The following is a 22,898-nucleotide window of genomic DNA, read 5'->3' as shown; positions in this document are numbered from 1 at the left end:
AACTGAGGAGGGAGATTCAGACCAGCCTTTCAAATTAAGAGTCTCTCTTTTGAGACTTCATTTAAAAGTCACAGTTTCGCTCATCTTCGGCGGAAACTGTAATAGTCTGTCATTTCACTTTTAAATAACAATATATTTGTGTTACATTAGAAACTACTACACACAAAAGTGTTACCATTTAGCCTACGTAGAATAATAAAACCTAATTTGAAGCCTAGCAATTACAAATGCTAAATTGTCATTAATGTAAATCACATAAGTAGGCTAATTAATTAGGCATACTGTAATTGAATGACTTTTCCCTTGAAAAACTAGACTAAAGTAAGGGATTATTAACTAAAATAAACTCTTATTAACAAATTAGTAAGTAATAGCTCACAGATGAAAGTGTTACTAGATACTTCTGTGGGAATTACTTATTTTTTGGATTCGTATTATAAAGTGAAGATCATTGGAACTAGTAATTACTCAAGTGTTACTAGCCTACATGATCTAGTCATGATTTGTGCAAATGTTTGAGATTTTTTGGTGAACTTTAGTAACTTTTAGAAAATGTCTTTAGTAACACTTGAGTCATTAGTTCCAATGATGAATGATCGTTTTACTGGAGTAGATAAAATAAGTGCACAATTGTCGTTAATACAATATAGCTACTCCACCTTGATGACCTCCACCCCCCCCCCCCCACCCCCCCACATCAGGGGCTGGGGTGGGGAATAAGATAGCATGATTCGATACAAAGAATAATGCATATTGCAGGCCTATGTGCAGCGGCAGACTGGCATCCCTGGCACTGTAACCATACCAGCCCACATTACCACACAGTCACACACATTCAAAGGTGAGGAAGTTAGGGGTGTTCGGGGGCATACTCCCTCGGGAAAATTTGGATTTCTCAGACCTACATGTGCGCATTTTAGGGTGTTTAAAGGTCATACAAATGGTTTTATTGCGGGTTTGATTTTATTTGTTGGAAAAATAAATATAGAAATATAATTTGACACAAGAGGGCAGTATAGCCCTATTTATGGTTTTGAGTTTAAACTAAACCGTGACATCTACACGTTTTCCAAAGTGGACCAACGTGAATTTTACTCATTAGGCTGCTTCATTAAAAACGTGACATTTAGACGTTTTCTTCGGCGTGGATGCAGGCAAATGAATAATTTTCACCTTGAAAATAATAAATGGTTTTTTTTTTTTTTTTTTTGCATTTTAAATAATAGAACATTTCTCAGTGATCGTAAATAAAACAAAATTCCATTTTCTCGATTTAATGAAAACCAATCTGATTTATGTTTAATAATTTAATTAAAGTTAGCCTATTATGATGTAATAGTAAATAGAGCTCGGGATCGTTGCGTCACGTCGCAGTGCATTGTGGGAATCACGGTACGGAAGTAGATGTACTGTAGTAGGCAGTAGGTGGGAATTCAAATTGTAATGTTGGTCATTTGGTATTTATCCTTTTCAATTTCGATTTTTTAAGGAAAATGGTTCAGTATTGCTCTGTTGTGAACTGTTGTAATCGATCGAAAGGGCAAACGCCTCTCAAATTGTTACTTTTCACCATTTTCCAACGTGGAAAAAATACAAGGAGACTTGGTGTCTGAAATCACAAGGAGGCGTCGGATGGCTTGGGTTGCTGCTGTACGGAAGAAAACCATTATCTTTGATAATATTTCCAAGGACATGCTTGTTTGCTCACGGCACTTTCACAAAGGTAAGGTATAATTATCACTGTGGTCTCTTTGCTTTGTAATCAACTCCGTTAGCATCGCGATTAGCCGTTAGGCTAACTGATAACTGATATATTCATGACATGGTCAGTAGATTTCCAGCTGCCAGAGTTAACTAGCTAGCTATTTACATTGAATGTATTCATTTAGCAGTAAACTCTCTGCTGTTAGATTAAAGCAGTAAGTACTTTGCTGTGTTTTTGGGAGCAAGCTGTTAAATAAAGATACTGTTGTAGCTGTTAGCCAAATCAGCATATAATTATCGATTAAAATGCTTTATTATGATGAAATGAAATACTCTTTTATTGTCACTATACATATGTACAATGAGATTACAAGCAACTTATTTCCCAGTGCCAACATGCAGAGCTGAGATTACAAGCAACTTATTTTCCAGTGCCAACATGCAGAGCTATAACAACATTAAATTAAATAAGAGAATTATTTAATTAAGTTGAATTGAATAAAATAACCACAAAGAACTAAATAGTAGTGCAAAGGATAATTATTATGAATAGCTTATATTGTTCTTATATTGCTGGAGCTCTTTATTTTATTTAAATCTCTTTGGATTTAAACATTTCTGCCAAATGAATACATGTAAATGTAAATCACACAATTGCTGCCAGCTATGCAACAGAAATTCAGTTTTTTTTTGTTTTGTTTTTTTCGTTTTCAGGCAAGCCAGCATATGAAATGTGACCCTGATTGGGCACTGTCTCTACACCTTGGTCACAAAGGGATCAGTGGGAATTCTGACAGATATCAGCGGAGGATTCAACGGCAGCAAGCTCCAGTTGTCACCCTTTACCACACCTTAAATAATATTAAATCAAATGAATAAAAATTCTGTCATTTTATTTGTGAAATTGCCTACAAAGGCTAAGTGCAGTAACTACGCAAACAGAGAAAAAAGGCCTTTAAAGTTTTATACCAGGCAGTCAAACATGTTATGGGTAGATTATGTGGTAATGCATCTCCGAAACGGGACATAATTTAACCCAGATATTTTTTCACAAGACAGAACACATGTCATAAAGCCCATTATAAGTCTTAACTCATTTTTGACCAAATGTGCTGCGCTTTGCCTTTGTAGGGCACAATACAGAACATTAAAACAAGTAAAAAATAAATAATATATCAAATGAATAAAAAATCAGTCATTTCATTTGTGAAGTAAAGCACATGTAAACAAGCAAAAAAATAATGAAAATATTAAAGCATTTGATAAAAGTGAGAGGGAATGTCTAGATGTTGCACAATTACAGCACTCAAGTGTGGCTGCAATGATGGATGGGTGATGATGACATAGCTGCTGCCACTCTCTCCTTTAAATTCATTAATTTAGTAGATGCTTTTAACCAAAGCCTTTTACAAAATCAGGAATAACATTTGAGCAACAATGCAGAGACCTCAGTGAGCCATGGCTGTCCTGCACACGCATCAGACTGAAATATTTGAGCACTATTATGTTTTACAAAAGCTTTAATTCTGAACAAATAAATACAGACATTTGCAATAATATTTTACTACATTGATATTCCATTACCTTAGTGCGAACGATTGTTTTCTCCGCGTTTACTTTGAAGATCTGCAGATTTTGCACCCACCCATGTGTGAACTGCGGGTGAGCCTCCAGTGACTTAAAGTTTTTAAATTGATCGGAGGTGTAAGCGCTCACTCCACAGACCAGGTAGGACAAAATATCAGGGAAACTTGGGCGTGGTAAACTTTAATAACTATTGCACCATTCTCTCTTTTCATCTCTTTTCATAGAGAATGGTGCAAGAGAATCATACAACCGGCTTTTGCGTTACCGCCGTTACCCACAATGCTTCGCTCCATAACTTCGGCTACTAGAACAATTTTATATTAAACAATAGTGGATCTAACATAAAAAGTTAACGTCTGTTTTTATTGTTACCTTTGCCCTTTAAATACTTTGGTCAGTTCATGAATTATATATGCAATTTTATATTTTATTGTAAGAAGAAAAGAGCAGTTTCATCCTTGAACTGTTCAACTGGTCGAGGGATTTGTAGCCTATAGCTACTTTATGTATTCAATCTCACTTTATTAACCAATGTCTTTGCTTTTGTCCATAGCCCAAGCAAAAAATCACCACACATTTTTTTTTCACACAGCTTATATTTATTTCAATTTTGGTGCAAAAGAGCCTTTACATTTAAAAAAAAACAAACAAAAGAAGTTTATTTGTTAGGCTATTAAAAATCAAACCAACACGACCATGTGAGAAAAATAGCCTAATCAAAAAGTGTAACATAATTATTTTCCATTAAAACTAGCAAGTTCCCTTTTTAAGGAGCATTATTTTATCTTTCCCCAACACTGAATAGGCTAAGTAGGCTACTTTTTAGAGAGAATTAGTAGCCTACATTAGGCTAATCTAATTTTTAAAGGCTAATTATAGACATACTAGTGAACTAGCTACTCTTACTCATTATCTAAGTTTTTTAGAGAGTAGGCTAACTTAGGCTATCACACAGAACTTGAGAAACAACCGCTAAATATTTTGAGCGGTGTTTCCATTGGGGCCCCTAACGGTTTTGTGCGTGTGTGTGTGTGTGTGTGTGCGCGCGCGCTTGTGTGTGTATGTGGTGGGAACGGTGGGAAGCGCACTGAGCGATTGTCCAGTCTGTCTCAGTGTGCTCCCGATTGAGGATACCAGCTCCAGGACTCTAGGATGCTCGATTATTTCAGTTTGCGAGGAGAAAACGTTTAGCGCGTTCACAAAGATACAGCCTAACCTACTCGATCATAATGAAGTGATCGAACCCTTAAAAGTGGACGGCGGGGCCCTGATTCTGAAGAGTGTGTGCTGCATGTGGATATGCTGTAGTGAACGATGTGCTGCTCCGTGGCTCTGCTCTGTGTCTGTGTGCTCGTGTCTCTGAACGGCGCAGCATCACTAGACCTCCAGCCCGACATGTGAGTCCCCTTATATTGTTCAACATATACTCTATTATATTTTTTACATCAAGTTTTGTTTTTGAAGCTTATGAAGACGGAAAATTCGTCTCTAAAACTTATCCAAAACATGACTTTTAAACAAATATGTGTTTTGTCTCAGTCTATTAAAACATTTGTCTTAAACACTAGGCTTTTCAACTTTAATAAGATTCATAAGAATAACAAACATTAAATTTTACCTGTCATCAGCTATATAGGCCTACATTCATATTATAAAACAGTCATTACATTTTAATTAATATAGGCTAAATGTTCTTTTTCATTGCCATGGAATTCAAAATAGCCTCTAAACTTCTAAAAAATATCCTATATTTTGTGATTTAAATATAAAAGGCTACTTGAATGCTATATCATCATGGCTCAACAGGTAAATGTGTCACCTGTGTTTTTAAGAAAATGTAATTGAATCAATTCAAAGCATTTCGCTAATGAAAAGTTTATCTCGTGATCTATTCATGTCGCTTAGGTAACATTGGTAATGCCTTAAATTAGCCTACAATAACAATACTATTAACCAAATTCATCTGTTTGGTTTCTTATACCGTAAGCTTTTTTTTTTTTTTTTTTTTTTTTGGTACCTCAATAATTTGGAACGTGACATTGATAATTAATGTGTTATTCATGATGCCCTTTAGATGTCGCCAAAAGCGCCAGATTATAATGTGAAAATATATCCAAACATAAATGATCATTAAATTATTAAATTTATTCTGTAAAGACGAATTCTGTAAGGCTACATTCACCTAAACAACTTGCTTTGAAACAGTTACAAATAGACTTGACTCAAATTTGAAAAGTGTTTAAATATGTGAAGCGTGACTGAGGCCAGTGAGTGTTTGACACACTGACTCCAGGGCTGATCCGGCGTGTGACTGTGCAGTTGATCTGAGAGCCCCATAATTGACTCAGGATGTGCTTTATTAAGCCCAGATGGTCATAGGAAACGACCTGAGAGAGAACATGACCCTCTGAGGCAGAGCCCAGACTCACCACACTCGCTCAACTAAAATAAAAGACTGTCATGGATTCAAACAAATCAACTCTCCTGATGTATTTATGAAGTTGAAATGCATTCTCAGCGATATTCCATATTCAGAGCTGTGGATGGGGTGCTCTATCCTTGATAGACAACAGTGAGAAAGACATGAATCAACTGACAGATTCTGACAGATGTCAGTGTGAGGAGAAGTGGATGAAAGTTGAGTTTGTATGTTCTTAGCTGTAATTTAGTGCCATAATTATCCCTAAAAAAGGGTCTAAATCTGAGAAATTTTTAGGTGCACTGAATTGAAAAATCCGTTCATAAATAAACGTATATTCTTTTGTATTTTACAAATTAGAGAAAATAACTCAACAAGTTAATTTTATTATTATAGATTTTATTTTTATAATTTCAGTTTTCATTTTAATTTTAGTAATTTTGTTATGTATTTTGTTTTGTATTAGTTTTTTTATATTTATATTTTAATTTATTTTTATTTTAGTACTCCAAGGCAACAATTTCAAAAAAAAAAAATAATAATAATTGTTTTTAATTTATGCATTTCATTTTCATTTATATTTTATTTTATTTAAGCTTTATTTCAGTTAAAGAAAACCAATATTATTAGTTTTAGTTTTACACTGTAAAAAATATTGTTTGTTTAATTTAAAAAATGAAGTAACCTGGTTGCCTTAAAAATTTAAGTTCATTGTAAATGGAAAAATTGAGTTAATACAATGAAGGAGATTGATTTAATCATCAGAAACTCAAAATATTATGTTATCTGAACCACAGAAATTATTTTATTATTAATAATTAGAAATTATTACCAGAAGTTGATTTGACAAAAGAAAAAATGTTGTGATTACAAATCATTACAGAACAATTACCACACATTTTATTTTAGTATAGTATAAATATGTTAATATTTTGAATTCAATTTTATATTTACATTTTTTGTTTTCACTTTCATTTAAGTTAAAGTTTTAGTAATTTTGTTGTTTGTTTTTGTCATTATTATTAATTTAAAAAATCCACAGTATTTATTGGTTTTAATTGGTGGTAAATGTTCAGCACGTTTGAGCTTCAGCAAGAACCAATCAGGTTTATTCTCACGTTACACATCACAAAACACACTGAGGTTCATTTATAGGGTTTTATAGGGTTAAGTATAAAAGTATAATGTATTGAAGAATTGTTGATCAACCTTTTCACTGTTTCTCAGGCCGAATGTGTGTGAGGAGCAGGAGATGTCCATGCTGGGAGTGAGGCAACCGTGTGTTCAGGCGTTTACCCGTATGGTGAAAGTGTGGCGGCAGGGCTGTTCTTCTCAGCACTGGTGCATGGGCTACGAGAGGAGGTGAAAGACACTCAAACAAAAACTATGTTTAAACATCCCACAGTCATTATCCTTTAAATCATTTCCTCTTATTACTATTTCCACAAACAATAATCTCTTAAGTCAGAGCAGTGAGTTTTATTTAAGAGATTTGCTTACCATTTAGTAGAACCAAATTTGCCAATTACCAGATGCTTTCCACTGACTTAAACACACTGATTTGAAAGCTCCTCTGGAAATCTGGGGTGAAGTGATTTCCACATGGTGATTTAATACGAGTCATAATAACCGGCTATTGCTCCTCTGAAAGCAGACCTAAACTTTTCACACTCTTCGTCAACACACGTTCCTCTCTGGCATGCTGAATACTGCCCTGATGATCAATTTAGCCAAGAAAATTGGCCAAAACACAATAACAAGGACAACACAGAAAAATAGCTTAACAGTTTTAAAGGTAAATTTGTTTCTATTCTGAGCACTGTCACAGGAAAGAGCTCATTGGTTCAAAGAAAGAAATAAAGAATGAAAAAAAGAAAGAAAGAAAGTACAAAAATAAATAATATATTGCAAAATAACGCAGTAGCCTATGTAAGTACAAAAAAAGAAACTAATTCCAAACAACGTTACTATTAATTATTTATTTTAGCTATATACAATTTTACGAAGGGGATCTCTAGAGGGGGTCCTGAGAATGATATTTTGCATCCATAGATTTAAAACCACTAGAGCGCAATTGCAATGTGAATTGTTTAGATTGTGAACTGGTTCAAAAGATTAATCGAAAAGACTCGACTCTAACCAAAGACTCGTTCACAAATCGGTTATGTTCTTCTAACAGAATGCATTACCTTTCCCCCCCGTTATGCTGCTTTTTAAACGCCACGTCTGCTGCTTTTCAGCATTTTTTTTTTTTGCGCATTATAATCACGTTTTTAAGACGCCTATAGTCAAGTTAAAAGAGGTTTAACAATCGAAAGATTTGTCAAGTACTGTGAGTGTGTTATATCTAACTGTATAATTTGATGTCTCTTCTTGTTATTACGTCATTTCTGGAGCACAGAATGAACAAATACGTATTTTGTGGTTAAATGTTTAAAGAAAAAAAGAATATTTATTTATTTATTTATTTAAATTGGGGTGGTGATTGAGCAGTGGATAAGACACATGCCTTTGGTGTGAGAGACCTGGGTTTGAATCCACTGTGAGACACCAATGTGTCCCCGAGCAAGACACTTAACCCCTAGTTGCTCCAGAGGCGTCTCATTTGTTATCATCAAACAATTTATTTATTATACTATATGTTACATTAGGCCCATATCAGCCTTGACAAATAATTCACCTCTTTTTCATTAACTTATAATTAAATAATTCAACTCTATTTCTACATCTATTTCTCCCTCTGTTTGTCTATCACAGGACGGGCTATTATACAGTGTATAGGCAGGTGTATAGTATGGAGATGCAAACGGTCTACAGGTGCTGCCCAGGATGGATGCAGAGAGGGGAGGAGAGAGGCTGTCTTCATAGTGAGTATCATAACACTATATGTGCGTGTGTGTCACGATTCCTGTCTTGTGTTTTCCTTGTCTTGTGTGGACTTTAGTTATTTCATGTTCCGTGTCATGTTTTGTAGTCCTTTGTAGTTTTTCTTGTTGATGAGTTCCCCAGTTTCTTACCCCTGCTTACCGCATTCCGTATTAATTACAAGGTATTGCTTTTGACTAATAAAGCTCTAAATGGTTTAGCTCCAGTCTATTTAACAGATCTTCTATCGCCCTACAATCCATCGCGCTCTTTAAGATCACTAAATTCGAGGCTTCTGGTCATATCCAGATCCACCAAAGGAGGGAGAGCATTTTCACATTTAGCTCAGAAGCTCTGGAATAGCCTTCCTGATATTGTTCGTTGCTCAGACTCGCTCTAGACAAAACTAGACAAAAGACGCATTTATTTAGCCTGGCATTCATGTAAATTTTTTATCTCACAGTTACTGTAAATTTGTCCTCTAGTTCATAAACGCCAGAGGAGAACTGGCCCCCGACTGAGCCTGGGTTCTCCCAAGTTTTTTTTTTTTCTCCATTGGGTGATCTGATGGAGTTTTAGGACACCGTCGGGTCACTTGATGGAGTTTTTCGGTTCCTTGCCACTGTTGCCTTTGGCTTGCTCAGTTGGGGATATTCAAATTAAATGACCCATCATACCATTGATCCGCTCTACCAAACTTGATTGTCTTTTCATGAATAAACAAACACTGTTATGTTGTCTTTATTGTGTCTTTATTGATACAATCTGTATTGTGATAAGCGCTATAAATATATTTCACTTGACTTGACTTGACCCTGCAGGGGTAAGAAACACCTGGGGGAACTCATCAACAAGAAAAACTACAAAGGACTACAAAACATGACATGGAACAGGGAATAACTAAAGTCCACACAAGACAAGGAAAACACAAGACAGGAATCGTGACAGTGTGTGTGATATGGATACAGAGTATCTGAACAGTGTGTGTCATCTATAGGAGTGTGTTCTTCTGGTACCTGCTTTAACGGTGGGATGTGCTCCGAGACCGGTGATCAGCTATGTCAGTGTCCAGAAGGGTTCGAAGGAACGCGCTGCCAATACGGTGAGTCTTTCAGCACCTGACTGAATAGTGGCTTATTTATCTTTTGAATGTTCAAGAATTGGTTCTGTGGTGTTTGTGTTTATGCATATGAGTTTGTCTTGATGCAAGAGTGTCGTATAGTCAATAAGTCGAGGTCAATTGGTGTCTTTGAAGCTTGTTTCCCTGGCGTTTCTCCTCCCACACTCTCTTTCCACCACCTGTGAGTGCACTAAAGTGAGTTTTCTCAGGCAAACGTCACTGTGGTTTGTCAGATTCTCACTTGTTTCTGCCTCTCATGGTTTGTTTTGATAGCACATGTGAGGTTTTCACACTGTGAGGTGTCGAATGAGAGTGTATGTGTTCTGGTGGTAAACATGGTTTACCAGATCTGGTTATCTGTTTAACAGCAAAGAGTTTGACTTCAGTTGATATCAGTAAATATGCCTTTGAGCATTGAAGAAGCCTCACACACAGTAGTATGTGAATGAGATTTCGTGTTTGTGTCTGTAACAGTAAACCTCTAAGTTTAGTCATTGATTAGCTTGTGTGTGATCTGCCTAAAGCAGCTTTCCTGCTGCGGTTTTGTGCTGAGATGGAGGTTTGTGCTCCTAAAATGCTTTCCCAGAGTTTCTAAAATTAAAGTTTTCTTCTGCATGTCCGTAACACAGAAGGCTGATGGTTAAACAGTATGACGGTGAAATGACTGTGATGAAAAATGTCTTTTCCATGTTGGACTGGTAAACCCATTAAGCTCATTTGACTTTGAGACTGTGTATATGTGCGTGTGGAAGAATGTTTTACAGTGCTCTCTTTCAATGGACAGCCCAGGACACGCTGTAGCTCATCTGCCCTTTACTGTTGGACTGATTTGACTGTGTTTAAAGGTCACTGGTCACGTCTCAGTTCTGACAGAGAGAAAGCAGGGAATACTATTCATAGAATAAGAATTATTCGTGCATACGAGACACAGGTTGTGCTCCAAACCGCGTATCGCGCGTTCACACACGGCTGTACGCACTCGGCAGAGAGGGAAAGCGAGCGCGAGACCACCTTGCGTGTACGGAGAGTCCATGTAATAAATGAATGAAAGCGTTTTATTTCATAGTGCCCACGCAATGGCATGGCAGCTTTATCAATGGCTTGAGCGGTTTGCCTCAAAACTATTGCTTTCTCGACAGAGAGCTCAGCTGGAGAGCTCAAACATGGACTGCTCAAAAATCTGTAGTTAACGTTATGAAAGCATGAGAGCTATGGGAACGAGCGCGAGCAAAATCCAGTGAAAAGATGATAACGAGTGCACTGAGCGAGGACGCAAAATGAAACTAATGAAAACGTCTCCATTAATTTGTGCATGTAGTCATTTAATGCAATACTTTAAAAGCCTTTTTCAAAATATTTGCTGTTTGCAAATGCTAATTTGTAGGCCATTTAATTTTTTTATAATAATATATTTATTAAAATTAAAAACAAACATGAACTAACATTAACAATGGACAAAATCCCCATCTGATCCCCGAAGGCCGCTGTATGCTAATTCAAACCCAGACAAAGATGGGTGAAGCATTGAAATAATACTATAATGCATATAAAAAAGTTAAGAATCGAATCGAATTAATAGAATCGCATCGAATTTGGATGTGAATCGCATCGAATCGAATCGTTCTGAATTTGCACAAATCGTCCATGAATCGAATCGAAAACCTATGAATCGTGAATCGAATCGATTCGCTGTCTACCCAAAGATTCACAGCCCTAGAAAATAGACACATATGAGACAATAGTTGAAAAACAGTATAAAGCTAGAAAATGAATTTGGTGAGAAGATCTTAGATCATTTGGTCGTGAAATCTTTTGAGGAAGGCTGCAAAAAGTCTTCATTTAATCTCCATTTAAAAATGTAAAAGTTGTGTTGTTCTGTTAAACAACAGTAGTCTCTTCCTGCTGGGGTTGAAGAGACTCGTGGGAAACAAGCTCTTCACTGACCATTACTGCAAATTCCCTGTTTACAGGTTTACAATATGTGCTAAGCAGACAGTGTTTAAAGATGTGTCTGTGTGTACTGAGTGTGTCTTATACAGTTTGCCTGAGGGTTTCCTTTCCTCCATCTTGTTTGCTCTACACTGGAGTTAAGAGCTACAGCCCCACTGAGGGTCCTGACTCTACATTCTTCCCTGGAATACCACAGAGTATTGAGGACTTCAAGAGTTACTGATCCACAAACAACTTGTTTAGCCACCTCTTTAAATTGGGTCACATATCTTACATTCTTTGCATGGACACACACATCTTGTACAGTCCAGTTGACATCTTTATAATTTCAGCACAGACCCAGCCTCACTGTTTTGAATGCAGAAAGGCATCATTTTTTTTAAAGCGATAGTTCACCAAAAAATGAAAATCCTATCATAATTTATTCTCCTTCATGAATACCAAACCTGAACAACTTTATTTCTTCTACAGAACACAAAAGAAGATGTTTTTTTTTAAATCCTATGGACAAAAAAGTTCAAACATGCTTTAAAATATATTATTTTGTTTTCCACAGAAGATATAAAGTCGTACATGTTAGGAATGATATGATTTTTCAATGAACCACTCTAATGGTTCGTAATGTTACACAATTTTTTGAGTGTTAATGTAATGTGTATAATATAATATAATATAATATAATATAATATAATATAATATAATATAATATAATATAATATAATAATATTTTAGATCGACATAGCCAAAATAGATGCATTTAATATATGTTTCTTGGAGGACAACATTGGGACAGAATTGGGACAGGAATTATAAATGTTTTAATAATTAATAATTTTGGGATTTTTCATCTGATTAATCAAAGGAATAATCAACAGATTAACTGATTATCAAAATACTTGTTAGTTGCAGCACTACTTATGATTTTTTTTTTTTGGTTGGCTAATAGCACCCAGTCAGAAAACTGTTAAAACATACTTTAAACATGCTTAAAAATATATATATATATTTTTTTTTATTGGCATCTGAACCTTAAACATCCGCCATTGCACAAAAGTTTCTTGGTGAAAGAGGGCTCTTCAGATCATTAACATCATTCTTTTATGATTTGAAAGTTTTTTTGGGAAACCAAAATGGTTCTTCTATAACGGCACAGACTTCTGCATGAGCAAACGCCAAAAATTTAAGGATCTTGTTGGCAAATATTGTTTCCCCCCTGTCTGCATGGCCTTGATTATGTCAGTAGAAAATAACATTTAGTTTTAATGAAAGATGTTTCCTCGGAGTAACATGTCCTGATCTATCATGCACAATGAGACCCATAACAGAGTCAATTGTTTTTCCAGTTTTTATCCTTCAGTTCATTCACCTTTTCTGAACTATTATTGATTGAGGTCCTCAAATAGATTACTTTCTGTTCAAATGCTTGCTTATCCAGGACGGACAGACCTTTCAGAGTAAGTCGTACTGACGTGCTCCATATGCAGGTTTGGTGAGAAACTCCTATTTGAACAAGAACTTCACTTCTGCAGGACGCTCTGGCAATGAAATCAGTGTCCTTGAGAGTGAGGAGTGAGTTTCCTGGTCAAAAGGTTATATCTTGAGTGAGTCTGGCACATTTAAATCTTTATTCAAGTGAGATCTTCAGAAGAAAATGAATTTAACATCTCCACTCAGCAGGTGATCTCAGTTGAGAGAAATCCTGCTGTGGAGAAACATGAACCGGTTGTGTGTGTGTGTGCTGGAATGTTCTGTTACTTTTAACACAACCCCCCCTAGACCACTAAAGATCTGTCTTCATGTATTACCTGTCAATATTCAGTGTTATAAATGAAATAGAAGTTACTGAAGGAAAATTATTATTGCTTATTAGTGATTCATGAAACTTAGACTAAATGGAGCTTTCAACTTTGTCTCAGATCATGTTTCGTCTAAAATTCCTTATAGGAGAAATACATAGACAAAATAGAAACACAAATTATTGACACAGAAAAAGTAGAGAGCTATAACACTGCATATAGTGCAGATAATAAGTTGGAAGGCAGTTTATATTGACGTTTGATTGCAGACTTTGGTTGGCTTATATGAACACAGTTGAGACATTATTGAGATCTCTTCTGAAACTCTTCAAGAGACAAAAGTGAGATTAACTAGTGCGATGTGGTCTTTAATATTTTTGTTCTTTAGGAGAAAGTTGACATTTTTAGAGGGATCTTCTTGATATATTCATATAATTAATATAATTAATTGAATTGATACTTTCAGCAAGGACACATTAATTGACCAACAGTAATTTATTTTAATTTGTAATTTACAGTATTACTGTTTTTAATGGAACATAGAGACTTAAAAAAACTCGAACTGACCACATTTTGTCTTGTTAGTCAAGTCAAGTCAATTTATTTATAGAGCACTACATAAACATAACATTTGTTGATCCAAAGTGCTTTACAGGTCAAATAAGTTAATAAAGAAAAAATAATAATAATAGACTATTAAGAGAACATTTTACACCTACAAATACACGGTGTATCCATACAGCATCACTCGAAGGCAAGAGTATAAAAATGAGTCTTAAAGCAAAACTATGTAACTTTTTCAACCTTTATGATATTTTTCCAAAACCCTTGAGATGGTACATCGACTTACAATAGGTTGAATGACAGGTCTGCCATAGCTGACAGTGTCTGTATCGCTTTAACTGGCACTATGTAACTTGGGGTGCGGCTAGGAATCCGAGCACAAAAATAACTACAAAATTCGACTGCTGTACGGCATACATCACTTCCCCCACTTGCTCAAATTCAGATGTGAGAGCCCAACGAGCCTTTTTTTTTTTTTACTTCTATACGTTGTCATGGCTCCGGTCTGGTGCATCAATCTTCCCTCGCCTACTAAATAGGCAGTGAGTCAGAAACAGAGCGCGCACGCGATCAGTTTTGGTAATGTGTTGTGTAGCTTCGCCCCTCGCCACATCCAATGTAGACTGCATTGCTTTCTTTTGAGGGTGCTTAACACACTCAAGCATCCCTGTAGAGCCGGGGCGGTCAAATATACTGATTACTGAGTTTGGTGGGGGCTACATTCTTGCAAGTAAATAATACATGATTAGACGGACAAAAATAATCGGTCAGGATAACTATCCCATGTCTACAGGCTGATAGTCATGTTTGTTCATTATTTTTAAAGTCTTGCCTCATGCTATAATGCAAATCGATTTGCAGAATCATCTACGGTAGCTTGATATTATAATATTGACAATATGGCTATTATCTACCAACAGACATTGAATTGAATTAGCATATCCATTGTTTAAAACAGTAGCCAATAGGCTAACGTTACTATAAAGACGCTGGCTTGTAAACGTGAGCTACGCGATCTTTTGACGTTTGAAAAAAATGAAGCCCATGAAAGTTTATTCATATCACATGCTGAAATATGTGCCAATGGACCTGGGATGAAGACACTTCACACGCAACGCTGGCAGTCTGCCCAAGATGTGAGAACTCCTTCCTTCTGCAGAGTTCGGGGGTATCGCTTGTCATCAAATGCACGTGTGTATTCCCCTTTTACTGTCTATGGTATTCCCTGTGTAACCATGACAGATTTTACGACAGTAGTAGAAGACAATACTGTTTCCCAACTGTAGGGGGACCCAGAGAGCAAAATTTCAAAAGTAACACAATGCTGCTTAAACTAGATTTAAAAACGTTGAGCGATGGAGAGGCCCTGAGGCCCTATATTGTTAGGTCTTGAAACTAAGTCATGGGTATAGCTTATGAATCTTCATATTTGATTACCAAAATGGTGGTAATTTGTTTTCTCTTCATAATTAGTTATTTTCATGGAGTCTTTAAAGTACCTGTAACTTAATATTTGATCGATTATTGAAACATCCTGTTGGTAGCTGTATACAGATCATTCGTTAATTACGGAAACGCGTAATTAATGTGCAAATGCTTGCCAGATGTTTCAAAGTCCCTTGCTGTTTGAAAAGAAGTCATGCTTGAATGTGAGGCCTGGTTTGGATATATGTGTGTTTATGTAGGATAATACAGGGCCAAATGCAATGATCCGTCTGATCACTATACAACAGAAGACACGTGCCTCTAGACGCTGAGAGATGGGCAGACAGTTGCTGTACAGTTACACTATACTCAAAACTATCCTTTTCTCTGATCGGACACACGTTCGCTTAAACGTTTTGTAACTGCTCTGTCTAACCCATTAAAGAGGATTTCCCAATAAAAGGACAGGGGATATTCATGAGAAACTGCTGCTTTTCCTCGAAGCATTCATAACCCTGAGAGATAACCAAATGACTTTACCATGCATTGAGACAAAGTAAAAGGAATGAGAGAGAATGTCAATACTTGATCTTTATTGTGTTATGTTTCCTTTGAGACTCATTTGCACATTTAAAAGCAGTAAGAGTTTATATCTTAAATTAAAAAGCCTAACTGTGACAATAATCCTCTTATTTACTTCTGAGGGGAAAAAGACACTATGTAGGGACCTTGTGAGGTCTTGTCAGGTGTCGTCTGCAGAACGCATCAGGCCAGATATACTGAGATCCCAGGAACGAAAGCTACGTTTATTAGATTTCCGTTCACCTCTGATCACTCTGGCCCAGAAATTTAAGGCCTTCAGTTTATATGTAATACATCTCAGTAATTAAATGGAAGTCAGAAAGAGACTTTTATGTTTTATAAAGCTGAATGAATTAATGGATTGTCAAAAATCCCATAAATGAATACAGTATTTGTGGCATTCAATATACAGAATATGTTCAGCTCAAAAACCTCTTTAAAGGATATAAATGTTGACAGAAGGCTTAAATATTACACAACACAAACTTAATTAGTTCAACAACCTTTTAAAATAGTCTTTTCATTTGCTTTTCATTTCCTGTTGTTTATTTCTAGATGTTTTTCATCATCCTGTTCCCTGTGCCTGTTTTTCCCAGTCAGGGCCAGAGCAAGATTAATGGCAGAGGTCTGGATACAAAACAGATCTAGAGGTAGAAAGATTTAAAATGACAAAGAGAACGATCACCAGGTGTAAAACGTGGAAAACAGGGGCCTAAACAAGCTGAACAGATGGCGGAGTGGATGTTTATCCTCAGATGTATTTGTGTTTGTGCTTCAGCGTGCATGTCAGTCCTTATCAAGACACACATTTTAGCCACAGCAAACACATTGTAGTTTTGGGAAATCACTTAAAGGCATAGTTCAAGAAAGAAAATTCTGGCATCTTTCTCGGCAAACCTAAGTGAGTGGACAGCACCACAGCCTAACTTCTCGTAAATCTGTCCTTGTCTTTCCACAGGAAAGATGTTGTCAGCACTCTGTGTATTATGTGATGTTTGCTTGAGGTCAGTGCCGTGTCGTCGAGTCAATGGTTGTACAAAACCAATGGAGATGGGTGAAAATATATATATGTTCTCATTTGATAAAATTAAAAATACAGATTTTTGTAATTTTAGATAGTTGATGTTCAAATTATAGTCAGATGTGATGTGAAGTTCATCTGGTGATGCTGTGTTGCCTTAGAAACCAAGCGTGGGTGTGGCCTGAACCTTTGCTATGGCGACCCATCCTTGGTTTCTGAGGCTTTACAGAAAACACACTATCAAATAATTGTATTTACTGATTGATTCCTAAGATAAGTTTCTATGAACGTATTGTGAGCAGAATGCAGCCGTTTGGACCAGCTTGTACTTATTACCTGAGTCTGAGCGCTGCATGGTCTGTGTCTGTGTGTTTGTGTGGGGGTTTATATAAGTGGGTTTGTTTGTGTGGTTTGTCTGTTTATGTGATGACATTTTTCTCACAAATTATGTTAAAATGACTGCACAATGGCATGAGACATGAAACCTTTTTACAGAAAGTCTTTCACAGATCTAACCAGCATCCTGGAGAGAGGGAACTAATCAAAATATAAAGCGGAACTACATGGATAAAGAAAGATAGATTTTCAAGATGGTTTTAAAGTAAAATATTAGGAGGAAACGGGCATCAAATAACAAGAGACTTATTTAATATAAAAAATGGGTGACATTTAAATCAAAATCATCTAAAGAACTTGATAGATGGGAAAAAATGACCAAAACTCAAAATGTAATGGGGCTAAAATTTGATTATTGATTATTCTTTGTCTTTTTTCTTATTAGCATATTAATTTCCAATATAAAGATTGTTATAGTCTTGGATGCTCAGGGTCTTTCTTTCTTTCTTTCTTTCTTTCTTTCTTTCTTTCTTTCTTTCTTTCTTTCTTTCTTTCTTTCTTTCTTTCTTTCTTTCTTTCTTTCTTTCTTTCTTTCTTTCTTTCTTTCTTTCTTTCTTTCTTTCTTTCTTTCTTTTCAGATATAAACGAGTGTGCGGACGAGAATGGCGGATGTGAAGGCACGTGCTGTAATACTATCGGCAGTTATTACTGCAGGTGTCCTGATGGTAGTAAACTCGGAGATGATGGGAAATCCTGCCAAGGTAAGGTCACTCACATCCTAGTTTATATTATATCTCGGAAGACAATTAACCTCTCTATAATCACAGTGACCCGCTTAAAACAAACATTCGAGAAAGGAGGCCACATTATTCATATCTAAAAATAAGCTGCAGTAAATTAAAGACGACCTATTATGCAAAATTCACTTTTACATGGTGTTGAACATACTGTAAATTTTGTCAGCACAACCACCCTATAAATGTAAAAATCCACCCAATTTTTTTAAAATCCATGTAAATCATGAGCAGTGTCTCAGATTCTAGCTTATGTGACGTCACAAATAATTAGGCCCCGCCCACGCCTTTTGACGGACTCTGCCCTATTAGCGTTGACCCACCCTGAGTGAGCTATACACAGTCCGCCATGTTTATCTCCTCGCCAGAGCATTTGACAATTCTTTTTAAAGCAACTAGTTATTCAGCTTAGAGCAGTGAGCGATTTTCTGTTTTTCTTTAGTTGTTTGATTCATGTTTTCAGCATATTTAGCAGTAGACACTGTATATTACACCGCTTTCACTTTAACACACAAATATTCATGTGATTTCTTTACCTGCTGTTCACATTCACAGACATAACCAACTGCGTTTATGTGAACTTGTGTGTATTTGACAGTTCAATAGCAATACGAGGTGAAAGAGAACTTAATTTAATACTCACGGCCACGCCCTCTGACATTCACAAAACCATATATCAGAAGTTTAGACTGATTTGGCTTTAATATGCAGGCAGATAATAAACTTTCATGATAATGAAGAACATTCTGAGACTTTTTTGACCGGGTATGGCAATAATGCTTTGAACTGTCATAAGTAAGTTAAGTAAAGTAAGTAGGTAAAGAGTAGTTTGCAATGCTTGCTGTGAATGATATCCAGGAATTACCCTTTAATCAATCCTGTGCATGACATGTGAGTGCATCGGAGTCTTGTTTAAGGCCATTAGCTTTGGCTAGGTTATATCATGAGATGAAAGATGATGAGCTTTGTGTGGGCAGCAGTGCCTGAATGTGCTGAGAGAGACGGTTCTACATCTGTGTCCATCTCAGCTGTTAGTGTGCAAGTGTGGGAATGATGATCCTGCCTGCTGTCTCAGGTCCTGCTGGACTGAAAGGCTACAGGTGAGGGAACAGGTGTATGAGAGATGCCACATTTACACCGTAAAGGTGGCACAGAAGCACTTAGGTGTCTTTACAAAGACTGTTTTATGTAACACAGTCTCATCCCAAAAAGTCATATAACTGACGTCTTGGGACGTCTTTTGACCATACGTCAATATCCGCCTTTTTAGGGCCCCCTTAAACGTCGGGTTGTTTTATGCTGCTCTGAGGTGGCATACATTCATTTACATTGCAATTTCAATCGTATAATTTTATAGTGGCTAAGGTGGGTCAGAGCAAGCATCATTTAGTCTTGCTTTTTTTCAGCATTACATCTTTACACCGAATCTTGAGCAGGCACAGAACAGCCTTAAATCAGTTCACTTTTCAAAAAACTAATTCTGACTCAGAAAATGATTCGTTCATTTTGATGAGCGATTTCGAACAGGAGAGTCACGAACGCTCATCACAGAACAGAGCAAGGCGAGCATTTAAGATTATAAAACTTAAACTTTGTTATTTATTTATTAAATGAGCGATCGTTTCGCTTGATAAGACGCTTATTCATCGTCTGGAATCGTTTAAAGCCCTTTGAACAGCTTGAAGGTTGTACTGAAACTCTCATTTGGACCTTGAACCGTTTGGTTCCCATTGAAGTCCATTATATGGAGAAAAATACTGGAATGTTTTCATCAAAAACCTTAATTTCTTTTCGACTGAAGAAAGAAAGACATGGACATCTTGGATGACATGGGGGTGGGTAAATTATCAGCAAAAGTTTTTTCAAAAGTGAACTAATCCTATGTAAAGACGCCTAGCTAGAGAAAGAGACAACATACACAGAGTTGCAGCAGTTCTGCTCACTCTGATGAAGAAATACTATAGAAAAATAAAATCAATGCAGGCTGGTTAAATTACTGTTAATAATTTGATGTTTATTTGCATGGGCAAATAATGAAGAAAAGGTTTTTTATGATTTCAACTATATCCACTATCTAGTAATTTATTGTAAATTCACAGTGCTATTTTGTAATTGCTATTTGATAGTCTTCGTGTCTTGTAACATGACGTGTGAATCTTCTGATGGCTGCTTTCGATTTTTTGGGGAATAGTGAAACAGATGGCTGTAATTGAATTCATTAGGGTCAGAAGGTTTAATTATTGCTAATGATGCACATTCAATAATCCAGTCATGGGGCAGGCAGTACAGCACTTAACCCATAGTTGACTGCATGTAGGAATCTGTAGGAATTCATCCCATGCAAGAGTCTGACAAAACCCATGTTACACTGAGGAAATTTTAAATGATCTCTCAGAAAGCTACAATATCATGCATGCAGGCTCCCAACAATATATCATTACAGTGAAGCATGTGTTGATCTTGGACAGTTCTTTGACAAAGCAGTATGAATTTGGACATTATATGTGAATGTGTTCAGCAGATGTTACAGTATGATCAGGTCCAACGCATTCTCACCCCAAGGCGTCACCTTTGACCATGCTTCAATATTTGACGTTTTAGGCGCCCTTTAGCGTCACTTACATGACGCGATCCTACGGCGTCATCTAACTGACGCTAAAGGAAAGCGTCAGTTAGAGGACGCGGTTAGGTTTAGGTGTGGGGTGGGGGTAGGGTACACGCGATCCTAGGGCGTCATCTAACTGACGCTAAAGGGCGCCTAAAGCGTCAGATATTGAAGCATGTCCAAATGCTTCCCAAGGCGTCAGTTAGGTGACGCCTTGGGAGTGAGAATGGGCTGTCAGGTCTCATACAGAAGCTGTCTCATTCTTGAACATGGCAAATTTCTCTGAGAATTCAAAAGTTTGACATTTTAAAGTTGTCATTGTTAATTTTCTTAACAATTTTCATTTTCAAGTTATATTTTCAATAAAAAAACTTAAAAACAAGAGTGAGATCTGACTGCTCATTTCTGTTCTTTTCTGACAGTGTGAATTTAGGAAATCTGTGTTTTAAAAAATAAAGATTCTTATGATGTCATTAACAGATGTATTGGATGAATTCACTTTTGCTCATTACAGACTTATCCATTACTCCACAATCCTTACACCGTCCCCCTCAAACTTTACCTAAGGCTTCTTTCACAGTAAATACGTTTTTTAAAGCAAACATCTGTTAAAGCATTAAAGAATTGTATGGCATTAAAGAAGGCTGGTCACCATTAATCTCATGTATATAAGCACATTCCTCATACTGACAGTTTTACTATTACTATTTATGGCCAGTCTCTAATGCATTGAACATGTTAATGTTTCATTTAGAACAGAACGAAAATGTAATTTTCAAAAAGTACCTGTATTGTCATGTTTTTTGGACATGTATTTGATAGTAAAGAAATCCATGCTTACTAGAAGAAAATCATTGATTCAGTTATTTATAAAATAATATATTCATTATTATTTTGTATTTACCTGTGATTTTACGACTTTTTTTTTTTTTTTTTGCTGTACACAGCCTTTTTGAACCACAGCCATATTTAGACATTACGTGAATGAATGAATTTAGAGACAAATACAATTTTAGAGGACCTATTATACCCTTTTACAAAGTCTTGATTTGGTTTTTGAGTTCTACTACAGTTGTGATTGCATCACGTCCCTTACCTTTAACAGCATTAGATCCAGGTGGGAATAAACAGCTTCTCTTGGACATGGCAAAAACACACTACTAACGCAACTAGACCTCACTTCCTTTATTTTGCTCATGAATTGGGAAAGAACATTTTAGTGAGGTCAGAAACAGTGTTTACTGATATAGAGAATAGCTCCCCTTGGATAGATTTTGTGCTTTGTAAATTTTTAGATATTTTTCATGCTCAAACAGCAACATTACTCCAAAGAAAAGAAAAAAAAAAGATAATGGTCCTCTTTAAATAAATAAATAAATAAATAAATTATTTATTAAAAGAAAGCCGATAAAATTTTATCTGCCAAATTTATTAAATTCAAGTGAAGACTTATCTATATTGTCTTATTTGTTCCATAATGTGCGTGTTCATGCATGTTGTCCCCACAGATAAAGATGAGTGTGAGGAGCTGAACGGTGGTTGCCAGCAGACGTGTGTGAACACACTGGGTTCGTACCACTGTGAGTGCAGAGAGGGTTTCCGCATGCACGCCGATGCTCGCACATGCATAGGTAAGATCTTTACAAATCGCTTACATGCTCACAAACACACATGTATCTTGAGTCGCATCTGTGAATCACCTATAGCAATGCATTCTGGGAAGGAGAGCAACAGCAGGCTGCCTAAAACTCTGCTAGTTCAACAAACAGCATGAACACAGCTAGTTGAGCTCGGGTTCTGCTGAACTCATCAACCTAAAACAACCTGGATTCTAACTACTTTACTGGAGTCTGGATGTGTCATCACTCTGTGACAGGCCTGGCGATGTCATCACAGTGAGACAACAGCGCTGACCTGTCCCCAGGCTTCGTAAATCTGCCAGCTCAGACACGACATGGAAACATCATCATTCAGAGAGCAAGAGAGAAGGAATGAGAACCTTCCAAAGCTGTTAATATATAAATATACTCAAACTCCAAACTGGATTTGATTCAGAAAAGTTTTCCCTTCACAATGAAAGTTTTTCTTCCTCAGAAAACAGAAAATCTGAGTTTGCCATTACAATCTATC

General features: G+C 36.4%; 1 protein-coding gene across 2 annotated transcripts in view; it reads left to right on the top strand.

Annotated features, from left to right (window-relative positions):
- Positions 1 to 4,370: 4,370 nt before the first annotated feature.
- The window catches only part of egfem1 (EGF-like and EMI domain containing 1), a 47,810-nt gene continuing 29,282 nt past the window's right edge, over positions 4,371 to 22,898 (top strand). For both annotated transcript variants that reach the window (XM_089121083.1, XM_089121084.1), the window contains exons 1-6: positions 4,371 to 4,688; positions 6,938 to 7,072; positions 8,468 to 8,577; positions 9,573 to 9,677; positions 18,008 to 18,130; positions 22,277 to 22,399. In XM_089121083.1, coding sequence (XP_088977209.1) covers positions 4,606 to 4,688; positions 6,938 to 7,072; positions 8,468 to 8,577; positions 9,573 to 9,677; positions 18,008 to 18,130; positions 22,277 to 22,399 — 679 coding nt within the window. In that variant the 5' untranslated portion in view covers positions 4,371 to 4,605. The remainder of the gene's footprint in view (positions 4,689 to 6,937; positions 7,073 to 8,467; positions 8,578 to 9,572; positions 9,678 to 18,007; positions 18,131 to 22,276; positions 22,400 to 22,898) is intronic.

Source organism: Pimephales promelas, chromosome 16 (genome assembly GCF_988280905.1).
Source record: "Pimephales promelas chromosome 16, fPimPro1.hap1.1, whole genome shotgun sequence".
NCBI classification, from domain to species: domain Eukaryota; kingdom Metazoa; phylum Chordata; class Actinopteri; order Cypriniformes; family Leuciscidae; genus Pimephales; species Pimephales promelas.
This window is presented reverse-complemented; position numbering and strand designations above follow the sequence as displayed.